The sequence below is a fragment of the Xiphias gladius genome, chromosome 15 (genome assembly GCF_016859285.1).
Source record: "Xiphias gladius isolate SHS-SW01 ecotype Sanya breed wild chromosome 15, ASM1685928v1, whole genome shotgun sequence".
NCBI lineage: Eukaryota > Metazoa > Chordata > Actinopteri > Istiophoriformes > Xiphiidae > Xiphias > Xiphias gladius.
The window spans coordinates 4,342,104-4,367,195 of NC_053414.1; the positions used below are offsets into that span (position 1 = coordinate 4,342,104).

General features: G+C 44.8%; 1 protein-coding gene across 4 annotated transcripts; it reads right to left on the minus strand.

Annotated features, from left to right (window-relative positions):
• Positions 1 to 15,850: 15,850 nt before the first annotated feature.
• On the minus strand, positions 15,851 to 22,598 carry LOC120800138 (small integral membrane protein 28-like). Of its 4 annotated transcripts, none has more exons than XM_040145994.1 (2): positions 22,498 to 22,598; positions 15,851 to 16,734 (listed from the first exon to the last, which is right to left on the minus strand). In XM_040145994.1, the coding sequence occupies exons 1-2, from the start codon at positions 22,522 to 22,524 to the stop codon at positions 16,312 to 16,314; spliced, it is 450 nt and encodes a 149-aa protein (XP_040001928.1). In that variant the 5' UTR covers positions 22,525 to 22,598; the 3' UTR covers positions 15,851 to 16,311. The 4 variants fall into 4 exon arrangements, 3 of the variants coding, with proteins under 3 accessions (XP_040001928.1, XP_040001927.1, XP_040001929.1); XM_040145993.1 differs by lacking the exon at positions 22,498 to 22,598 and adding an exon at positions 19,966 to 20,185; XM_040145995.1 differs by lacking the exon at positions 22,498 to 22,598 and adding an exon at positions 17,593 to 17,988.
• Positions 22,599 to 25,092: the final 2,494 nt, after the last annotated feature.

Sequence of the window (25,092 nt, forward strand, 5' to 3'; positions counted from 1 at the left end):
CATTTACTTGTGTTTTGTCTGTTTGCATGTGTTTTCTTTAGCTTCAGTGCATTGAGCTCTCGGGGCCACTGCATTTAGCTTCGTCGCTGGAAACAGGGTTGACGAGACTGAACCAGACAGCAAATGTGACATTAAACCAAAACCGGGAGCTAAATAAGCCAAAAAAAAAAAACCTCAGTAGAGCTGCTGCGTTGGTAATAATTCTCCATGATTTCTGCACCTTGGGAGGCACCTTTTTATAGAAATAACTGATTGAATTTTAATAACGAATGATGAATTTATCAGAATTACTGATTCATGCATGTTTTATACTATATAGACATACTGTGTATGTAGTTAGGACACTAGAAGACCACACTCACGACACTCTGTTGCATTCAAGACACAGATTTGCGTCTGTATTGTTCTATTGTTCCTGTCATTCAATATGGAAGACTATGACAGCTGTAGTTGTCAGGTTCGGGTGTCGGTTGACCAATCTCCAATGTCACCGTGGATTTTACAAATTTCGATCCATGGTGTCACAGTGATCGGAGCACTCAGAGCATCGTTTCCCAGTTCCCCCTTCCTTCGAGGAAATTACGTGAAAAACTATGAAAGCAGTAAAACAGGTTGGTCCACAGGTCAAAGTCGTGCTATAAAAACTCACTCGGCATTTTTGTCTGGAGACACAGAGGCAGACGTTCATCAGGCAACAAACTCAGGAAAGAAAATCCGTAGAACGTGGTAAGAAACATCCTTTCTTTATCTTATCATCCTACTAATATTCATTTTCTTACCATCTTGTCAGTGCTGTGATATTTGATATTGAATTTCTCACTTGCTCTGTTGCCATGTTTTTACTCACCACTTTGTTTGATGCTGGAAAAAAAAGTGATGAGGGAAAAAATTGACCGACAATAAAAAAATAAATTAATAAAAACATTTTACAACAAACTGTGAGTGTGTTAATGTTGGATATAATCGAAACACAGATCCTTATTAGACACATTCGATTTTTTTTAGGAAATAACTCGTCCTAATGAAAATGTCCAAACAGTTATTGTGATTTTGTAGCTTAAAGGGGTAAAATAAGAGCTTCAATTTGAGCAGTTATGGGAAGAACACAAAATTTATTCAAGTAGTAATTTTAGAGTTTTTCTGCAAATATGCTTTAACTGGCATAAACAGAAATTCCCGAAAAAATTCCTCTGCACAGCAAAAAAAAAAAAAAAAAAAGGAAATTTGGTCTCATATTCGGCTTTCAAGACCTATTTTTCTTGATCAAAATTATTTGCAAATGGACTGAGATAAATCGACTTGTTCTCAGTGCCTTTCCCCTTGTTTCACAAATTTGTGCAACAAGGGATGCAGTGTTCATGGGGGACACAGCACAGTACAGGTTCCACATAAAGATGTGTAACAATAATGAGACTAATAATAAAAATAGTAATATAATAATAGGTTGAACAATAATGCACTAATAAAACTAAATGTAATAATAGCAACGATAATCATAATAGTTGAAGCGGTGGGTGTTGAGCAGGATCATGGGGCAGCAGGTGGTCTGCAGTCACAGATCCAGACTCTGCAGCACCAGGGGCAGAAACACCTGCAGAGAGTGACGGAGGAGAGAGGAGAGAGAGGAGCAGGACAAAGCTACAGGAGAGAGAAGTGAAGTTAATACGAGCATTGATGGGATATGAATGAGTACGAATGGAGAGGAAGAGGAGGAGAGAGGAGCTCGGTGCATCATGGGAAGTCCCCCCGGGAAGTCTAGGCCTATAGCAGCGTGACTAGGGGGTGGTTCAAGCCAAGCCTGAGCCAGACCTGACTGTAAGTTTTATCAAAGAGGAAGGTTTTAAGCCTCTTCTTAAACCTGGAGAGGGTGTCTGCCTCCCGGACCAAACCTGGAAGAAGGTTCCACAGTAGAGGAGCCTGATAACTGAAGGCTCTGCCTCCCATTCTACTTTTGGAGACTCTAGGAACCATAAGAAAGCCTGAGTTCTGGGATGAACGCAGGCTGATGATCTGAAGCATAGCCTCCGACTCTTCTGCATTTACTTTCCATTTGCCCTTGACTGTTCATTAAAGGAAGCATGTTTTAAGCTGGTCTCACCACTAGAGGACCCCAACAGCACAGCTGGTTACTTACAAAAACGGAGAATCTGGCTGAAGATCATTTTAAACCAGCCTGTCTATTTTTTAGTTGAAACTGGATCCAAATGAAAACTATTTGCATTGGTTGAGGGACATGGATCTGCTCACCTTACCCCATCTACCCCTATTCAGGGCGATGTTTCAATATTTCCCTTTTTTCCCCACAGAAGGTGCTGACATGAAGGTGGGACTGCTGGTGGTGCTGGCTGTGGCAGTGCTGGTGCCCAGCCTGTCTCAGGGCCGGACCGTCTCCGAATGTGAGCTGAGAGAAAAACTCAGGGAAGTGATCAACCTGCCCAGAAGGCTTCAAAAATACAAGGAAAATATCTTGGCAATAGGTGAGGTTAATCAATGGTGGGTTGGGTGTCCTGAGGTTTAGAAAAGTCAGCTCATGACCCCCAGAGGCACAAATGACTCCAGAGCCTCTGTTGAGGTGTATGCTAACATTTATCGGTGTAAACTCAATCAAACGACTACAACGTGACACAAAACTAGCACAAAGAGATGCAAACTGACTAAAAGAAAACAAAAAGAAGCAAAATGACCACAAACAGATGCAAAACAACTAAAGATGGACACAGAATGGCCAGAAAGACATGATAAATGACTGCAAAGAGACAAAAAAAAGGATTACAAGTAGATGCTAAACTACAAAGAGGACACAAAACGCCCACAGCGAGATTCAAAATTACCACAAAGTGATGCAAATACTACAGAGATGCACAATGACTGCAAAGAGATGGAAACGAAGCCCTCAAACATTAACCACAACACAAACATCTCTTTCAGTCTGGGTGTCTCGCTCCTATAAAGGAGGGGTGGTGGTCCTTTTACATGTAACGATCAACCATAGACCGTATGTGATTTAAGAACCCAATAACCTCAAATGTAGCTGCTCAAAGAAAAATAAAAGCACTTGCATGGATGTTAATGGAAGAGAATTTCAACTATTGACTACCACCCTATTTAAAAATCTTCTTCTCTTCTTTTCCCTTGTTTTTCCTTTCTGCCATCTGTTTGCACGACTTGTTCGCTACAGTTACCTGTGAATTGAATCTGAGGTCCCGTCTGAACACTGGCCTGGTCAGGGTGCACGGCAACCGCAGAAAAACAACGACAGCCAGACCAACAACGACGGTCACGACTCTGTCAGCAACGACTACCAAACCAACGACCACCGAAACGACGACTATGGAACCAACGACCACTGAAACTTCCACCGAAACAACCACCACTGAAACGACAACTATGGAACCAACAACTACTGAAACAACAGCCACCGAAACGACGACCACTGAATCAACCCTTGAACCAAATCGAACGGCTCGGGAAGCCGGTGGCGTTAAACAAAAGCGGGAGGTCGGCACCTTTAGCGAGGAGTATGACTCGACGGAGATGGTCAAGAACCTGAATGAACTGCTGAACGAGGAAGAAAGCAAGTTCGACGAGGAGGAGCTGGAGCAGGACGACAACCAGATGGACAATGAGGATGAGGAGGGCAATGAGGAGGATGGTGACAAAGGGGATGAGGAAGGGCAGGAGATTGAGGAAGGTGGGAAACGTAAGAAGCGAGGGCTTTATCGCTGGATCCCTATAAGACCAAGAAGGCCTTGGTCCCTCGGGTTTTATGGGCTCTTCCAGCTGTCAGACAGCCACTTCTGTGACTCGGGTTATCGCTGGTCCAGAAACGTGTGCCATACAGCCTGCACAGGTGAGTCTTTGAATCAGAGACTTACAGAGAAAAGAGTAATGACCGATAATTACTTAAATTTGATATTCTGCAAATGAATAACCGTTCCTTTTTCCCCTGAAGCCTTCACTGATGACGATATAACGGATGACATTGATTGCTTCGTGAAGACTGGTTACTGGAGGTAAGTTCCTGTACAGCAAAGTTAAAAGATACTTCAGCCAAAATCTATCTTTTGAGTATGAAGCACTCATCTCTTCTAGGCTGGAAAAGTGACTTAAGAAGTTGTAGTTTGCTTCCTAAAGCAGAATGGCTGTGTCCAACCTGGATGCATGGCTGGCCGATACAAGGGATTCAGACGGTGACAATTATGCTCGTACAAGAGATGTTTTAAGACCACGATCAACCATAGACCACGTGTGATTTATTAGCTCATTTAGACAATTGTTATTCAGATCTTTAACTTTTCAAGCAGGTCAACAACACAGAGGCCAGCTCCCAGTAGTCCTTCGTGTGTTTACACACAGTACCCGGACATACAGCTAAAGCAAGGGTAACAAAGCTGAACAAAGATCAGCAAACACAAACATCTAACTATATAATGAGAATATGCAGCTTCCTTCATTTTGTCTTTTTTTTCCATAAAAATGGTCACAATTTGACTCTTTGTTAAACAGAGACAAACCCGCCGTCTGTATGTACTGTAAATCGTCTTTGTGGCTGCGAGTGCTCTGCTACCTGAAAGTGAATCTGAGCGAACAGATGTGGAAATCCGAAGTGACGGACTGCTAAGCCGTGCGCATGGATTGGCCGACTGTGCACGTTTGTGACGGCCGAGTTGGCTCTCTAAACCTCCGTTTCTGCCCCCCTGCTCTCTTCGATCCCATACACTGTGTTTTAACGCGGCCATGTTCACTATGAAGTTGTCCTCTGTTTCAGTGTCCACTGGAATTGTTTCTGAAATGGAGTCATAGATTCATAGTTTGGTTTTTTTTTTGCCCCCCACAACGGTGAAATGGTAAAGAGCTGATCTGGAACCAGCCTGATTACTGACCCAACGGTAACCATGTCAATAATGTATTACGGAAAAGTGACCCCGGAAAAGTGACACCTCGTCTGTCACAGTCGCCACTCACATCTCTCTTGTAAACTCTTGGTTACTGTGTTACCGTATTTAGGTTTATGTGTTGTATCATAAATCCCGGCCTGTGGTCAGAGCCCATTGCAATCAACCTGTTAAGCTGTGGCTCTTCTCTGGACCACGGCACAGACCTTCAGGCAACCCTCGCTCGTTTCTAATTCATATTCATTCAAAATATCAAAATATGGAGACTTTGTAGGATTATTTGGTTTTTGGTGTCTGTTAGTTATCTCTCGCATTTTTTTGCCAATGTTCATCACGGATAAAAGCAGAAATACATGTCTGCAGATCATTTATATGGTAGCACGTGCTTTGCGGCTGAACTTGAATATAACAAGCTCAAAACTTAACCTGTATTTTCTTGGGGGGTTTTTGGGGTTTGTTTGTTTTTTATCACGCTGTACCACATTCTACCACATTCCCTCCTTTCCACAGAAATACGTGGTTTAAATACACCGACCCCAAAAAACAACAAACAGTATAAGGTGGTATTAAGTAGTGTTCAGCCAGCAAAATGACTCATAAACAAAATATAAGTACAGGCGTAGAATGTACCAGAAACAGTGAAGTGTAATAAAAGTGATAAAACAATTAATTGTAAATAGGTGTTTGCTGCTTACAAACTAATAACTTCTGTTTTAACAGGCTGTTTTTTTTGTCATCAAACAGGTTTTTGCTGATGAACATCTCTCGCCGGTGTTATCCTGCCTGGTACTTCTTCAACGAGTGTAACTGAGCGGGTGTCAGCACACATGTTCTACCCGCAGGGCTTCACGCCAATTATTTCCTAGCGAGAAAACACGAAAAAAGAAAACTATTCTTGTGTAATTTGCTTTCTGTGACCTTTCACTATATAAGTTTTACTCTGCGCTCTGAGAAGCCTGATAATGTGTTTTCATAGCAACACTGGCAAATCAGATTTCCATCTTTTCTGATCAGATTATTAATTCTGATGACATACAGTATAGCAATGGAGGACACATGACTCTATCAATACACCCGTACTGTCTGTTACAGAAAATAAACTTGCAACCTGTTTGGTCTTTATCCTCTGGGACACCTTTCCACTCATTAACTCTGCTCTTCACACATACAGTTTCCCTGTTCTACCCTTGTATCCCATGTATTAGAAGATGAGGTGTAGGAAGATAAAGGAGCTTTGAAACTTTGAACTTGAAATGACCACACCATTCTCCAAAATCTGTGTGCGTTTTTTCAAAATCAACTGCCTGAACACACTCGTCTCGAGCTTAATATGATTCCACGCTGAAATACATAATGCATATTTCTTTTCTCCAAGACCGGAACGACGGTGGGATCACAGTGTGCATTAAGCTTTACATTTGCTGACTAATGTGGCTTCAGAAAGTACTCAGACCCCTTCAGTTTTTGCACTTTATTTTGTTGTAGATTTAATCCTAAATGGATAAAACTTTTGCCCATCTGTCTACACTCAATGATCTATACTGATAAAGCAAAGACTTTTTTTTGTGGTCAGGTGCTTCCTGTTTGCTTAAATTATCCTTGACATGATCTAGAGCTTGACTGGCGTCCACCTGTGGCAAACTGAATTTATCGGACATAGTTTAGAAAGGCACACAGCTGTTAAGGTCCCACAGTTCACACTGCATATCAGGACAAAAACCAAGCCATGAAGTCCCAGCAACTCTCTGTAGACCTCCGTGATAAAATTGCAGCGAGGCATAGATCAGGGCAAAGGTAAAAAAACATTTCTAAAGCTTTGAATGTTCCCAGGAGCACAGCGGCCTCAATAATTGAAGAAGTTTGGAACCACCAGGATGCTTCCTAGAATAGGCCGTCCAGCCAAACTGGGGGGGGGGGGGTTCTCAGTGACAGCGCCAGGGAGACTGGTCAGACTTGAGAGAAGGATGAGTTCAGCCAAATACAGAGAGGTCCTTGCAGAAAACCTGCTCCAGAGTGCACGCCACCCGACACCGGGGCAACAGTTCACCTATCAGCGGGACAATGACCCAAAGCACACACCTGAGACAACACTGGAGCGGCTTAGGGACAAGTCTCTGACTGTCCTTGAGTGGCCCAGAACGATCATAGACTTAAACCCCAGAAAAACATCTGTGGAGAGACCTGAAGAGGGCAGTCCACAGACGCCTCCCATCCAATCTGACGGAGCTTGGGAGGACCTGCCAGGAAGAACGGGATAAACAGCCCAAATCCACGTGTGCAGAGCTTGTCGAGACTCAAAGTTGTAGCTGATGCCAAAGGGGCTTCTACAGAGTACTGAATTAAGGATCTGAATACTGCTGTAAACTAAAGGTTTCAGTCTTTGAGTTATTTATATATTTGCAAAGATACCAAGGTTTTTACACTGCATCCTGAGGGGATGATGGATGCCTGAACCAAAGTTCATGCAAATCAATCCAACAGTTCAGACATTTCACTCTGAGACAAACGTCAACCTGCTGGTGGCGCTGGATCCAATGTCAGGGGATCGCCGAAGTTACTACGTTTCCTGGAAACCATGAGTATCTGTACCAAATTTACGCCAACCTGTGCCCTTAATGTTCGGAGATTTCTCCAGATAATCGAAAACTTTGAACTGTCGGTGGCACTAGCTGGAGAGTCAGGGGGTCACCATGAGTTTCATAATCCCCCGACGTGTAGCGTTCATCCTTCGGGGACCACAAATGTTTGAACCAAATTTCACAGCAAATACATCCGATAGTTGTTGAGATATTTGATGTGTTCTTACATTTAGCCGGGCTTCTCTTGTAAGATAGATTATGCATCTCAAGAGACTTCCTGTCCAAACAAAGGTTCAAACAAATGGAAAATTTCAGCCTGGACCAAAGTGGTGGACAAAGCTCTGTGCAGTTTAAGGACGTCACACTTTCTGGATTGAAGAAAATATCCCCAGTGAAAGTAAATTTAGGCAGCAGCATCCTAAAATGTATTTCCAAGTTAGTAAGAAGGGTTTGTTTATATAGCACCTTTCAAAATCAGACGTCACAAAATCCTTTACAACAAAAGACATAAAATACAGACACGATGTCAGAGGAATAAATAAAGCGGAGATAAAAAAAATACAACAAAAACTAAACAACAGGTGGGTCTGCTGCTCATTAAAGGTATCCACAGAGCTTAGGTCCAAAGGGAGACCGTTCCAAACGTTTAGAAGCCACGACTTCAAGAACACAGTCTCCTTCAGTTTTAAGCTGGGAGGCAGGAAAGAACCGACAAGCCCTGGTCAGAGGGACCTCAGAGACCTACTGTTGACATGTGGCTGCAGTAGATCACTATATCTCTGTAGGCAGGTGTCGGACCCCGAAGAGATCTAGAAGTCATCACAATACTCTTGAGCTGGATTCCTCATTTGGTGGGGAGCCGGCGTGAAGAAGTTCGGTCGAAACGTCCTGGAGAAGCACTTTGGACCATTTTAAAACAATCCAGGGATGTCACCACAAGACAGGTGAAAGGGAGTTACGCAAGTGTCCGCGGGATGAGATAAAAGGGAGAAGAATCATCTCCGTCTCAGCTTGATAGCGATCAGAGGCTTCACACACCGGTCAACAGTCGGTGCCAAACAGGGTCAGAGAATAAGTTCTGAATGTGAATTTAACAGATGAAGAGAGGGAACCCGGGTTTTCCCTCAGGCCAGCAGGGGACAAGAATCTCCCACAAAACATATGTTGTTGGGGATAGAGTTACTAAAAAAGTCTCCCCTAACGGAATTAGACCAGTTCCTTGGTTGTACCTCTAAACTGCGCAGTACGTTTCATGCCTGTGATGACGTATAATAACTTCCAGCTGTATTGAGTTTCTTGACACAGGGACAGCAGAAGGCGAATCACCTCTCCCCACAGCATCAGCCTCTCTGACTTTTTCTGTAATAAAATCTTTCTTTTCACATTTCTGACTTTGGTTTTATCAGCCTGGAGCTCTAGATGGGTGGGGATGTCAACGCACAAGGTTTTTTGGTATCAAAACTTTAACAACATCCCCCGTGGAAAGCTTTGTCACAGAAACTGAAATCCTGTGTTCCCTCCGCTCAGCTTTCATGTTGCTGCTTTGCTGCTCTTGGCATTGTTCGGTCTTTTGTTGGGCTTAACGTGATAGCTGCGCTCAGGAGACAAACGGCCTCACATTCAACAGGCACACTCTGAATTCACGGCCCTCACACTGCCGGTGCTGACACCCGATCCTCTGAAATTGTAAGTGTCTTATGGTGACGTGGGAAGATAAACCGTTTCACCTTATCTGATTTTGGTCTCACGGCCAGGTCCTTTCAGCAGGACGAAGGCGTAACCTGTAAATGAGAAAAGATGTTTTCAGGCAGACGGATCGTTTTTCCTCCCCCGACCTCTTTAGAGCCTCAGAAACCCAAAGCCGGGTGTGAGATGTGGCACAACACTGTGCACTTCCAGAGCCCCGTTTCCGGGCGCCAAGGGAGCGGCCTTTATCTGAGCAGAACAAAAGATGTAAGCTCTCTCTGGCTCTGCAGACAGCATACGTATATATATCATCTCAGGTATGTTTGCGGAGTCAGAGACGACAGCTGGAGTCAAGATGAGGGTGCTTGTGGTGTTTCTGCTGGCGGTGCTGGGCTGCGGTCTGGCTGAAGGGTGGCTGGTGTCAAAATGTGAACTGAGGGACCGGCTGATGAGGGCGATTGGCGAACTGACAGAGAGGGAAAAGCAGAAGGGACTGGCTGGAGAGAACCTAGTGGCCAAGAGTAAGTACTGGTTTCTTATTTTTACATTATGAAAAAGTAAAGGCCAAAATCAAGGGTTTAGCAAAATGAATACATGTTGGTTTGAAAGTGTAAAAGCCGCTGCGAATCCAGGGAAACTGATTTTATGTAGACCAACAGTACTGATTGAATTTCACTTGTGTTAATAGAAGCAGATATAAAAAGAAGCACTGCAAGTATAATACATGAATGTGGCAAGATCGCCTCTCGCACCTCCCCCACTTTTTTCTCTCCCTGTCTTCTTTATTTTTTATTAAAAATCATTTTATGGAAATGTGCATTTGTATACAGTGTGGCTGTGTTTTATTTCGTTTGTCTTTTTCATTCCCTTTGGTCTAAAGGCTGATTTTCATGAACAACTGTGCTGCTTTTTTCAAATAAAAAGGAAAACAGAAAAAAAATTTGATGAATTCAAATGGAAACTACAGACATTTGGATTTGCATGCAATTGTATAAAAAAGATACTGTCGGAGTCCATTTGCATGAATCATTGGCCAAAGATCCAAACCAGAAAAGAAATGATGGATCGGCAGGTGACTATTTTTTGACTGTTTTTCTTTGAGGACACCTCAGTTCGACAATATGTCCAAGAAATGTTAGTACGATAATACTCTGAGGCTGTTTAATTTCTTATTTCTTGTCCTAAAGGATAAGGCTGTTGCTATTCTGTATTTTTGTTACTTTCAAAAAAATCCCATGAAAGAAACAAAACCGACTACCAGTTAGACAGATACAGGGTCGGGACTTTAGACTTCCCCACCGGTTCCTGCCGGATACGGAAATCTTATATTTTAATTTTTAAAAAAGGCTCAGTAGTTTCCTTGAACAGCTGGCCACTGTAGTATTTTAGCAAACGTCACTCAAACAGGAGGAAAAAGTGACTTTTGGGGGGAACTATCCACATTAGGTGCTTTAGTGCGTGTTTAGGTTTATGCGGGACATGTCAACTAGGGCCATTGTCAACTTTTGAAAGGATCCCGATGAATTTTCTACAGACTTTCGTGGTGCCCAGAGGACGAATCCTAATAACTGTGGTGATCCCCTGACTTTTCCTCTAGCGCCACCATGATGTTGACATTTGGGGTTTTGCGTGTAATTTCTCGACGACCACAGGCTGGTTTGCCATGAAATTTGGTGTAGAAATTCATGTTCCCCTACAGGATGAATTGTAATAATTTCGGTGAACTTTTCATTCAGCACCGATACAAGCTAATGGCATTTCCATCAGCCTCAACTGTACGTCGTGGTGCTACACGGTAAACATTGTACCTGCGTGTTAGGTTTATCGTGGTAGACATGTTAACATGAGCGTGTTAACATGACCTCAGTATTCAGCCGAAGGCGCCACTGTTGCTGTGCCGAGCTGTTAGCGTGGCTGTAGACTCTTACAGGACAACGATGGAGCTATTTAGGCCCAGAGGGCTGATGATACATCAGGCTTAGGATACACACACTGTACTTGTTAGTACAAGAACTTCAGTGGCGGCTTGGGTCTAACACCAAGTAAAAAACAGCATCCATCTTATTCTTTAAAAGGCCAGCCTTTCCTGATATAGTCACTAGTGTAAAGCTCACATAGTGTCCAAAAAGCACTGGGTTCATCCTCTGGGGCTTGACGATCGACGATTTGGTCCGAGACTGGTTCCAGAGGAAAGATTAGGGGGTCATAAAACTATCAGGAATCGTCTTCTGGGGATCCCGAATATCCGCAGCAAGTCTTGCCAGGAGTTTGTGGAAGTGTGGATGAAAAAGCGTGACCTTTGTTCTTGTCTTCCCTCCAATGGCCTTCAGTCATCTGTCACGTGGAGCTGGCGTCGGGTTTTAACACCAGTGCGGTGAATGAGCTGATCCCCGGGATGGAGGACCATCGCCATAGGAGGAGGAGGCATGCTCCCTATGGGGGCCTGTTCAGCCTGGCCGAGCACGAGGGCCTCGTAAGCACGATCAGCCCCCGCACTCCGGAGCGAAGGCAGGCCAAGGAGCCTCCGTCTCCCACCGGGTCTCCACGTCACGACGCGGACCGCTGGACTTTATACGGCCTTTTCCAGCTCAGCAATCACCTGGTCTGCAGCGACGGCACAACTCCGTCCCCCAACATCTGTGGGATAAACTGTGGCAGTGAGTTTCAGTTTGTGTTTGGTTTACGTCTGCGCGTTGTTGTCACTGTCACACCTGTGAAGGTTTTTCACAGTCCTTGTTCGTTTCGCCCCGAACAGACGTTAGCCGTAGTTAGCTAACAACTTACGCATCATTAGTGTGTGTTTGCTGTCTGTTGGTGTGACACTTACAGGAACTACAGTAAATTTTACTTGCCTCCTCTTCTTCCTGCCTTGAGGGAAGCTGACGTTGTTCACTCACGTTGAAACATTTTCAACTTGCATCTTCGCCTTAAACCAGCAAACTGTCTCCTCGTTTTCTTTCCAGACTTGGTTGATGACGACATACGCGATGACATCGGTTGTCTGTTGAGGATCTTGACCAATCTCGTGTAAGTTCATTTTATAATTTCTCCATGGTGGAATCGCAGGATGCAGTAAATGTTGGACAACCTTTGCGCAGTTACTTCTTTTTAAATTTGTTGTGCGTTGATTTATCTTTACTTTACTGTACATTGACATCAAGGATAATTGCACCTGATTCATGTTTTTGCTCAGTTTTTTTTTTACATTTTCCATCACGCTATTGTTAAATGTGACAGTTTATATATAGGCCTACATTTTTAAACCAGTTTTGCCGCACCTGGATACACCTACTCCTTTTCACTGTTATTTATGATGATAGATTCTCCATCTTTGAAAATTACATTGAGAGTCAACTCAGTGTTTTGTTTTTTTTGTTTTTTAAATACACATAAAAACGCTTTGCTTTGGATAATAATTTGGATTTTTCCACAAAAAATTTCTTAAAATGACATATTCCTTCTCCCTCAATGAAAAAATCTAGAAATAATTAAAATGCAAATATTGTTCATTTCACAAGTTTAACCACTAAACACAAAATGTCTCCTGACCTCACTATGAAGTCCATTCTCAGTGCATGTGCTCTGGAGGCTTCAAGTTTGAGGCTAAACTAGTTGTCGAGGTCACAAAATCCTGCTGGAGCATCCACATCTTAAACGCAGACGTATGTGAAAGCGGTCTTCTAGTGTCAGACTCTGCACATACATCATTCTGCACAGTGAAGGTCAAACATCCGAGTCGAGGAACAATAAGAAAAACACATTTTGGAGAGGAGGGGGAAGCCGAGGATTCATCACAACAAGCAGACAAGGCAAAAAAAACAAACCAAACAAACACAAAAAAGACACTGGGACAGAGAAAGTGCCGCTCCTCTGCTTTCTAGGGGCCAACATTTCAAGCATTCTGCGTTTCTGGTCAGTCAGAAGGACACAGTGGGGCCCTCGGGCGTGAGCCTCCTTCTCAAGTGAACATTTCTTGTCAGAAAGTCAATCACAGGACTTCAATGAGATGCAAAGATATAAAGAGAGTAAAAATAGACACAGAATGACCACAAAGAGACGGAATACAACTAAAAAGAGAAGTGAAACAACTACAAAGGGACAAAGCAAATATGACTGGACAAAAAATGGCCACAAAGAGATGCAAACCAACCACAACGAGACAGAAAGTGACTTGTGTCTCTGTCAGTCTGTGGGTCTTGCTCCTGGCTTTTACAGGCCTGTGCCCAGGGGCCCATTGTCTCATAATCCCTCCATGTTCATGCCCACAATCAGTGATGTTATAGAGCGTGTTTTACATGTACGTTTTTTTGGTAAGGCTGGTTGTTAGCACAGAGTCACAGACGGGAAACAAAGCGACAGGGACAGGTACGGACCGGTGAGGCTGCTACCTGGCTGCTGCGGCACCTGGTCTGTTTTTTTCGGGGCTTTTTTGCCTTTTCATAGCTGATGGAAAACGGCCCGGAAAACGTTTTCGTTGCAGCCTGAAGGGAGAAATTGTTTGCCCTCGGTTGATCAGTGAGGAGCTAAAGTCCAAATAAAAATGCAGCGAATGAAATGTCTTTCTATTCATATCCTGAATTATTTCCACAGTGAAAATGGCTTTGCGGCGGCCCACTGGGAGGAGTTAAAACGAATGTAAGCCACACCTTCATCTGCTTCCATGTCCTGTCTTTAAGTTGCATGTACTGCTTTCGGTAATCAGCCTTTTAAATCTAATAAATTACGAATGAACTACCATTTAAGCATGAAATCAATACAGTCTGTATACGCAACAAAAGGCAGCGTTTGAATACCTCAAGTGATGTTGACCTCTTCTGTTTATTTGCAGGATCCGGTTCATCTTCCAGGAGGTGTGCAGAGATCAGCGGGCCTCCGATTACTTTGCTGAATGCTCCTAACCTAAATGAATTCGGTGCCACAAGCTTCACTCGAGCGACTAGTCGTCTCTCCGATGGGCGGCCAGCGACAATAAAGTGAAAGCCTGTCGCACCTCGCTGTAGCGTTTTTTGTGTCTATAAACCACAATAAAAATCTGCCCCACAGCAGCTCGGATAAAAGTTCCTCAATGTGGCCCGATGAAGGAGTTTCCTCCAAACTGCACAGGTCAGTAGAGATGATTGAAGGACTTTAAAGAGTATTAACATGAACCCGTTTTATTATTGTCTCAGCAGCACATTCAAAGAAGCTATTTATCTGTATGGCTGAGTCACCGGTGCGTTGCTATACTTAAAAAGGGTCCTACGGTTGAAGTATAAGGGACTGTATAAACATTACTGGGGTGGTTGTATTTCCTTTTATAAAAAAGAAAGACTCTCTCCAGCGTCATTCATATTTTCTTTGAAACCTTCCCAGCGACAGCAGTGTCCCCACAGTATCTCCAACCAATATATGTATGACAAACCTTACAAAATCGGAACAACACAGCCTCTATCTCAGTGCGAACCTGAGGTCAAAGAAGCGCGGCGTCCTCCCCTGAGTGAAGCGACGGACGTTAAATGCCAGGACTTGTTGGACAGGAAGGCCTGTAGGAGTTTCATCAAGAGGTTAAACCTGTAAATCGCTCCGTCTAAACTTCCACGTTCCCGGTTTAGTAGTTGTTTCCGAAACTAGCAGATAGAGGATTTTGCATCAATTTAACAGGCCGAAAGAAAAGTCTATAGCACCAGAAGTCGGATTTCACCGCGTCGGAATCTCAGAATGTCTGTGTACAGTAAAACAGGAAGCGTACTGCTGGAGGCGTCGTTTTCTTGTTGTTGGGACTTGTCAACACTAGAGGTCCTCCTTTACTTCATTATTCTGTTACCCAACTCATCAGTGCCGGTCAGACGTCTTCATTAGGTTGCATTTTCACAGACTACAGCCAGTACTCGCCTCTGTCACGGGATATTGGTATTTTTGTATTACGTCCAACCCTTTTATATGAGTGAGGGCAGAGTGAAATAACGGGAGCACCTGTCGGCGTGACCCCGTGGAATTCAGCAGCTGCAGAAACTTCACCCTCCACAACGGTCACACAGTTGAATCAACGCGTGTCAAACGGCTTCACAGCGTAGATGGAGCAGTGGCGCTTTCCTGAGGGTGGATCCATTGCAGAGTGAGTGTATATCATTTACACTGACTTCCGGCTGAGTCAGGAAATGATTTGTCCCACGACGGTGCAGATATGCCTGGTTCCCGTAGGACGCATCCTAACGATTCCGGTGGATCCCCTGACTTTTCCCTCTAGCGCCACCAGCAGGTTGACATTATTGGCTTTTTGGTTAAATACCTGGGCGACTACAGGATGGACTCTTACTGGCTTTGTCGATCCCCTGACTTTAATCTAGCTCCACCATGAGGTTGATGTTTTTTTTATTTCAGTGTAACAACAGCAACAACAGTTGCGTGAATTGTCGCGAAAACCTGTCCCGTCAGGATGGATTCTAATAGCTCTGGTGATGCTCTGACTTCTCATCTAGCGCCACCATCTGGTCCAAATTGGCCCAGTGCTTTGGTTTATGACCAGATATCTGCTAAACTACAATATTCCCATCAGCCTCAGCCCAAACCTTCTCAAACCAAACGAGGCTGATAAGAGTTAACTACCCGTTATACATGCTGATTCTAGTCACTTTACTTATGGGTCAAAATTCATTTGTTATTGATTGAGTGCTGGTAAAATGACAAAACGACTCCTTTAAAACTGCATTTATTAATTCTTGGACACTAGAGGGCAGAAGAACTCTAAAACAAGCTGACAACACGCAGACACAAAAGCCTGTTTACACATTCAACAGACGCACAGCAACATGCCCGGCCCACTGCGAGTCGGGTTTGTCCCCCCCCAAATGTAAGTCCATCATTCCCCCTCCTCTAGCTCCCGGTTTGGCTACGTTCACCAGCGGGTCCCAGACGGATTCTGTCTGCTGTGCGGTGCTGAGCAGGCAGAGGACAGAGGGTTTACCGGAGCCAGTTTGGTGAAAAGGCTGGTGATGAGATTGAGCCATGCCGTAAAAACCAAAACTATGTGCTAACAGAGGCTCAAAAGCTCTACAGAGCTGTAGAGTTGAGTGATAATTAAATGATTATAATTTACAGACAACAAAAGTTATTTCAAAAACACCAAATATTGGAGTTATAAGGTCTTTTGACACTGCGGCATAAAAACGATATCACACGTATCGGCCGCTGGACTTGAGCTCTGGACACAGCTTGGCCTCCAGATCTTCTATCTTTATTGACTCCACGTCTTTGGAGCTGGAGAGGCTGGCGGCCCGGGTGATCTTGGTGAGGGTTTCTTCGTAGGGTGGAGGCAGGTAGACCATGACAAAGACGCCGTCCGATCCGTCGGAGCTGGTGCTGGTGTGGCGCTCGGCGTTCCTGGTCAGGGAGGAGAGGAACTCGGCGCTGCTCTCCGTGTCCTGCAGGTCCAGAGCGATGATGTTGGCCAGGCTCAGCTTACTGCGGGAACACCGGCGGTAGACCAGACCGACCAGGAGAGCCAGCAGGAGGACGGAGACCACCGGGAGGACCACGTAAACCACCAGCTCTGAGTTTCTGTCCTCCCCCAGGTCCAACTCATTCCAGTTGTGGCCCTGTTGATCAACAAGGAGGGGATTATTTTTTTGTTAAGACTCCTGCGTGTCTGGGTTTTTAAGCAGACATTCACTTTTGGAAACTCCCTAGTTGCCCTTTGTACATTTCCAGTTTAATCATACTCATTTAGAAAATGAAAACAAAGGCTTCGATGCAGACCAGTCCCACTGTCCACGCTTGTGGACGCAGACGCTTTGACACACAATCCTGAGACGTGGGCCGAGGGGCTGTCCCTCCCACGCACCCTTTTTATTGGTTGTCTCCACGTTTCACATTGTCGTGTACAACTCGTGACATCGTGAAGCGGGGCTGACGGAGGAAACGACGATGACGGGGAGGTTGGGAATCATCGGACGGAGAGCGAGTTGTCTGCGGTTCTGTTCCGTCTCTGCATGATTATGTTTTTGTTCTCATCTATTTTGATGAAACCAAATCAAAAAACACTTTGGCATCATTCAATTGAAATACTGAGCAACGAACACGGAACGTTGATGGGTTCGCTGGTGGCGGAGTGGGGAACATTTCCGCCACACAACCGCCACAGACACCCAAGAGTTTGATTCCCACTCAACACCATTGGCCGTGTTTGCAGGTGAGGTATTGATGCTCTACAGACCTAAAAAAACGTATGACTCCCATATCTAATATCTGAACACCCAGCAAGATTTTATGAGCAGACATTCCTGAATGGGAAGGCCAGTCCCCCTCAAGCGGCCTGGATTCTGCGTGTGAAGTTCAAAGCTCTTCATTTAAACGTTTAAACGAATGGGGAGTGAACTGTAGTCTGGCTGCACCCTTGAGCCTGGGGGGGGGGTTTAAAGGTCATATATTATTATATATATTATTTATTTACTTACAAGACGACGAGCAATAATCAACATTTCTGTTTTCAGACCAGTGAAGTGATTTTGCAGAGGTTCGTCCCTGCTGAACACGGGAAGGTTTCGTGTGCAACGGAGAAGCAGGAGGGATATTCTTCGATGTGCTCCGATTCATTTCCATATAAATGGTTAAGACCGGTGCCACTTTCCCACCAGACAACGCTCTGGTCTGGTTCACGGCGTTAAGGAAGTAAGACCGAGATTAGAAGAGGCACCTTCTTCTGTTTGTCCCCACGTCTGCAGCGAGACACCTCACTCTGCAGGAATCGAGCTTGTCAACTGAAGTGATTGTAGTTTTTACCCAAATGACAAGTCATACGCTGTTTGAAAGCCCGAAGTGTCCTGATTCTATCTGTGCAAAGTATTTTAGGATCCCCACATCACTGCAACAGCTGGTATTCATTTTGTAGCAGGTTAACACACACACACACACACACACACACACACACACCGGTCCCAGTGTTAAAAACTCAACACCATTTTCACCACGAGATTCCAGTGAACAAAATGCACCCGAGCTTCAGTTCCACAAACGTGTTGTCACGGAGAAAAGGTCCAGAGACGTGAGAATTTGTGTTTGCAATTGCTTGATTGACTGAGACCAGGCTCACGACTGTGATCAAAAAGTTTTTATTTCGAGTGGGTTATTTTTGGGGTTTGTGCGCAAAAATGGGTGCGTCTGTTCACCGGTTAAACTTAAGGTTTCATTGCAGTTCAACCACAACGTTTTGTCCACAGCTCTTTGGTTTTCTGCAGAAACGAATGCGTTTCAGATTCGGTGCGATCCTGTCTGAGAACGAGCTGCACCAGCTCCAAATCCGCAGCGCTGCTCATCACGCATTACGAACCCCGAGTCCGCGCTTGATCCTCAGGGTGGCCCTGCACCCCCCCCGCTGTGAGACAACAACATGTGGCCGCGCCGCCTCCATCCGCCCACAGTGTCCCGGATTCTCCCCGCCTCGGTTTTTCTAGCAATTACTTAATGCCGCCTGGATGACCCGGCACCCTGCGGACGCCGGTCCTCTACGGCGACTGGACGGTTTTAATGCTCAATCCCGCTGAGTGTCACCCGACCGCTCTCGGGACAATCTGCCGCTGTCCCGAAAGCCCGAGACCGCATGTGGGGCCTAAGAAGGACTCTCACGGGGACAGAAAGACGGCATGTCGTTCAGGCCGGCGAGAACCCAGACACTGTCGAGTCTTGTCGGGCTCAAGTACTCAAGTGTGTTTTGATCAGCTGTCAGAGGTACAATCTTTGGTGAGTTCGGCATTTTGGGCTTTTATTTACTAATCAGAAAGAAAAAAAAAAAAAAAAAATCCCATTTCTGGCCACGTGTTAAACTGAAAACATCACAAGTTCCACTGGAGCCGCATCAGAGATATTAGAAAGGAATTAAAGGGCATATAGCAATTTTTTCTGTTGCCAGATAATCTGACTGAAATGTCATTGTTTTCCACTTTTTTTTGTTTTGAACTGCTGAAAATAAAAAACAAAAACCCTGAGAGATCTCGGCATAGCGTGACAGGTCATTTGAGTTTCTCAGCCTCTCGAATGTGATACGCAAACTTTTAAAATCTATTATAAGAGCAAAAAAACCCACCGGTTAATGATATATTTCAAACTTTTATAAAATGAAGTTGTTATTAAACAAACATCAATAGAGTCTGTCAGCTTTAGAACATATACTGTGTGACCCCCCCCGGTCAGGCCTCCGAGTCCATTTCCGACCTCCGAAAACCGCAGCTGACGAAGCGACCTGCCCTCGAGGTTCATTTCGTTTCGCTGGTCTGGAGCTTTTGATCGTATCACCATGATCACCGTCTTGTCATCTACTGTGTCCAAAATCGAGGCTACATTTGAAATCCCAACGTTCAAGCCAACGTGGACGGGACGTCCTTAAAGTGCCCGGACAAAACAAGCGGAAAAACTCCATCTGCCATATGACGGAAAGGTCCAGAAAGGGGTGTGGATCAGGAGGTCAGTTCGTTTGGCCGACACAACACAACACTCTTTGCCTCCTCGGCCCTGCAGCGATGCATGTTGTATGGCCAAGTATTATTATTTACATTCCTAAATATTGATAGTACCTTAAGAAATAGTATTGGACTGTTTTTATTTGATGGGACTTTGCAGCTAAATCATCATGTCTAGATTTCAGTTTTTCACTACAAATCAGCATCGTGTACCTTAAATAAACACTGAAACAAGCAGAAACAAACAGTGACATGGAAGGAACGTTTCTCCCTCTAACTTGAATCCACATTTGGGGGATTTTTTTTGTTTTTTTGCTAAAGTCTAAGGTTTGGAGCTGGTCGTCGGATTTAAACGCCGCGCTGGGCTCTACACACCTGCTTCTCCGGTGTTGCGGGTGATCCCGTCACCCAGTCGTACGACCCCCTGCCCGCTGGTCCAAACCTCATCCAGCTGCTCTCCAGTAGCTCCCGCATGATTCTCAGGTGACGGCGACGGCGGCGGGAGAAATGTGTGTTTGTAGAGTAAATGGATGCTGATCAACCAAAGCCTCCAGCAGCTGGTCCAGTGGTTTCAGGAGTAAACAGAGCAGAGAGGGAGGGGACGACTGGTGGTCAAGGGGGGTGGGGGGGGGGGATGGTGGGAGTCCAGGGCGAGATGGGATGGTTGGTGCCCAGCAACGGGCAGTGGGGGGAGGGGGGCTCTGATGGGAGGGGCCACGAGCTTAGTAGCTGCTCACATGCTCACACATGCAGCAGAGCAACCGTATTCAGGGCAATGATGGGATTTAGAGCTGTGCAGCTGCCCTATAACATGGAGAGAGTGAGAGGTGTGTGTGTGTGTGTGTGTGTGTGTGTGTGTGTGTGTGTGTGTGCTTGCGTGTGTCCAGCTTGTGTGCCAGTAAAGCTCGGTGACAGAAAAAGGCGGGGCTCCTCTCCAGATCAAATCTCAGGCACGTGGAACACCGTCCAGGGAAAAACAAACAGCTGTGTAGTAAAATTACACGGCTGTTACATCTGCATGTGTGTCTCTGTTGTGACTACAGTTGTTGTGAAAAAAAAAAAAGAAAATCACAAGAATACATTTTTTTGGGGGGGGGGGGCGAGGGAAGCGCGCAGTAGGCAGAGAGGGAGCTGCGAGCCGGGCAGGGAAGGTGGAAGTCCCGGAAGCCAGGGATGGTTGGTGCCCAGGAACCCTGGGCAGGCAGGGAGGGACTGGAGGGGCAGAGGGACGCAGGCTGCAGGTGGAGAGCAGGGAATGCAGCCGTCTTAAGGAAGCTGGAAACGGAGCAGAGGAGCGGGCAGGACGGTGGGGTGTAGAGGGCTGGCGGCTGGCAAGGAGAGCAGGTGGCCTGGAGCCTGGTGCTGTGAAAAGCAGGCAGGCGAGTAGTGGCCCAGAGCCCAAGGGGGGGGGGGGGTAACTTCTAATCAACCTGAGCATTATTTGATGACAACAATCTGTGATGGCAGCTGCAGCTGTATATTTATATACACACACACTGCCGACATGATGAGCTGATGGACTGCAGGTGGCGGAGAGAGAGGGAGAGAGGTGGAGGGAGGAGCGCAACACACACACACACACACACACACACACACACACACACACACACAGGGAAACACAAGGGAAGAAACTGAGACGTTGACAGAAACTCGCTGTAAAGCTCCGAGAGGCCGAGAAGAGCCGCAGGTTCATCACTACAAGCGACCCCTTTCTTACACTGTCTCGTCGTCACGTGAGTTTCTTATTATAAAAATATCAGTTACAGCCCCTCTGATATTTCAGCTGAACAAAATGAACTTGGCCCCCGTGGGGTTTGATCTGGCCCCGCGGCAAGGAGCCCCTGCCAGTTCACTACAGAAAATGCTTCAAAGCAAAACAAAAGAGAAGTTCCCTCAGCAGTTAATGATTATTTCAGTTTCTGATTCATTATTAATTCATTAAGTCAAACATTAAGTTAAAAGCGACCACTTGCCCATCAGAGCTCTTATTTGTCTAAATGATGTCTAACAGTAACTTCTATTACTGATGCTGACATGGTGATTATTTATTAGAGAAAAGCAAATAAATCCCATTAGAGGAAGTCAAACCAGGAAATATTTTGTATTCTCACTTTATAGACTGAATGAATTCATATTTTTGTTTATAATTTCTCTTCTGATTAGCAGCAGTTAAAGAATCTCGTCCTTTGACAAACGCTGAAGAGCTCGTTATTTTCCGCCTTGCACATTTTTACCTGCTGTCTGTTGTGTTTGTGTTTTTAGCTTCTCAGTTTCTTTTAAAAAGATTTCTGTGCTTTTTACCTTTTTAAAGGACCTGCTGTTTGGGATTCAGGGGGATCTAGTGGCAGAAATGGAATAAAATATTCATGATTTCGTGTTTTCGAGCTTTTCCGTTACAGGTCGAACTGAACACGAACCTGCCGGGTCTGCGCAAATGCAAGAGAAGAACCTGACGGTGGCAAACCTCTGAACTGCTCGTACGTTTGTTTCTCGTCTGCGTGTGTTTAATAAAACCCGAAGCAGCAGCTCACCAAACTACGGCTGCCTGCCGGCGTGCAGCCTCCTTCCATTAATCCTCGCTGAAATATCGCACGAGAGAGAAAAAAATTACCTGAAATGGCTTTTTGATTAAATATCTATATGATGGATTAGGCACGAGGTTTATCTGCACGTTTCACGGTATGGAGAGGCCTCGGTGTTCGGAAGGTCAGGTCGTCACTGTTAGAGTCAGAGTGAATCTCATTTTTGATGAGTGGAGCAGTGAAAACTGATTTATTAGGGAGATATTTGATAATATTTTCGTTATAATTCATTTATTTATTAACTTTTCCAAGTAATAAAGACATATTTCAACACCACACAGATTTTGAACACTGAGCTAAAAATCTTAACTCAGCGTCCACTTACTCTGCTAGCCTTTTCTGGAGCTTTCATCTCTGCATCTCGCAGTCTTCATCCGCAGCTGGAGTTTGCTCAGTTGTTATGGGCGCGGACGATAACCGAGCTGTGTCCATGACAAGACCATGCGACGGGGTCGGAAGCTCTGCAGAAAGGTAGTAAGTGGACCCTGAGTTAAGATCATTTTGCCCAGTTGGCTGATGTGTTGTAATCATTTCTCTACTGCCTGGAAAAGCTAATAAAACTTTGAATAAAGGCAAAAGAACATAATATTAGAAATATAATGATACTGCATATAAAGGAAATAGATAAAAACTGTATAAAACATTTACTAATTTCAGAATAAACATAACAAAGCAAAAGTTAAATAAAAACGATTGTTCAAAATAAAGATTCTTCCCAGTTTTGCGACATATTTTTGTCAAACTACAAATTCCGAGGTCAGCAACACGTTACACAACCTGTGACAATAAATCATCGCAAAACAAATAAAAATTTTAAAATATAAGCATTGAAAAAAATCATTTCAAAACCTATGGAGCAGTAAAGCCACGACAATGGTAGGGATATTTATTTCATATTTTTACATCTGCAGTATATGAAAAAAAAAAATGACACCAGGCCTCACAAACTTTTTCCTTGATAATCATTAGTTCTTGCAACAAAAGGAGGAAAAACAAGGTGGCAGATGAAATTACTTCCGAGTCCTTGTAGGCTCCATCTGACCAGTGGGAAACTGGCAACCAAAAAAAAAAAAAAAAAAGCAGCCACAACTGTACCTTTTTGCAGCTGGAGGATTTTCGAATAGGGATTTTTGATCCCCCTTAAAATGGATATGGCACATTTATTGCCCTCAGCCCTTTGACAGCCATATTCAAGGTGGACCCTGAGGTCTTAAAGATCACTGCCAACCGAGCTCCGCTGCTCGCTCGACGACTGACCTTTCCTCAACTGGAGAGAGACGCAGGGCCACCTCTGGACGATGTGATGGGACACACGAAAGCAAGCTCCTCGGCTCAACCAGAAAGTTCTATAAGGCCCGTCTCGCTTTTCTGCTCAAAATTGAACAAAATATCGTACATAATTTCAAAATGTGCCCTTTTTTCTCCTCCTTCCTCAGGGGACGAAGGCTGGAGTTGGAATATGTGGATTTTGGGTCTGTGTGTTTGCTGATTTTATATTATAAACATTCAATAAAAAGGTTAGAATAACAGTAGAAGAGGATATTGTTCTATTCTTGTTGTTCACCGGTTGACTGTTTAATGACCTAATTCCCTCAGGGGTCTGCATTTTGTCACCGACACCAGTATCAGATGAAAAGAAATCTGGGCACGGCTTTCGTCCGACTCCCACGGAGGCTTAGGAAGTCGGATGAAGCCTGGTACTGTCCCCGAACGAAGCCGGAGCCAAAGCTTGATTTTTTTCCATCCAGATTTACAAGTCGGCAGAATCTTTGCTCACTCTGGTCTAAATCCTCAACACGCCTTCAATCAGGGGGATTTAAAGAAGCTCTCACAGCTGATGGAGCCCGAAGAGACGAGTCTTCGTCTTTACAGACGCACAAACCCCTACACAATGTTATTGTAAAGGCAGCGACGCATAGGAATAAAATGTGCGAAACACCTCGCGTGTAAATGTATACAAAGGTTTTGGTGCCGCAGATGAAACCGGCATGAATGATCCAAACATCTTCCCTCGCGTTTGACTCGCGTCTGTTTGTGAGCAGGCTGCAAAGTTTAATTCGTGAATCTGTTTTTGATGAAGCATAACGCCGCCCTGAAGACCTGTCGCTTGTCGCCACTCCGACCAGACATTTTTCGTGACTCGACTCTGGCGCTTAAGAAGAGATGTCCAGGAGAAGGCGCTGATGCTGCTTCCTAGTGCGGTCAAATTTGCCATGTTCATTAAAAAAAAAAAAAGTCAATTTGACAGACCCCCTTACACGAGATTCAAGATTTTTGAGGGGGGAAACTGTGTTTCTAGTGAGATGAAAGTGACTGTTCAGAACTTTCCAAACCGGATTGTTCGTTGGCGTTGAGGGAGCACTGGCGGCGCAGGGGTAGAGTCATGTCCACCACTGTAAAGACTGGGTTTTGATCCCGATGGCTGTACCTCCGGCTCGGACAGTTCCTCCAGTTGGCCATGTTTGTGGTAGCGCCAGGATGTTCGAGCGTTTTGTTTTATTTTCCCAGCGTCACGTACCGGCTTGGGACCTTTAAGTGCTTCAGGTGTTGCACGTCTCTCGGGTCACAAGAGTGAAAGGCACACAAACATGTTATATTGGTATCAGGTGGAAATAAAACAATATGCTTCAATGTCCTCCCAAAATATTGAGCAGCAGGCTACATATAGCTGATAACTTGTGAAATCAAGAGGTGTTTTTACTTGATTTACTGTGATATTTGTGTTGAAGTAACTAAACACAACTCCACCATCTCATATCAGAAGCCGAAATAATAAAATGACCTGGAGACGATAGAGGTATTTCAATCAACATGCGAAACAATTAGTAACACTAACGGGAACTAAAAGTTGTGTAACTGGAGCAGCGAAGTGTCTCCAATGTCCGCAGGAATCAGGAGTAATATCCACAGGCTAACGGGC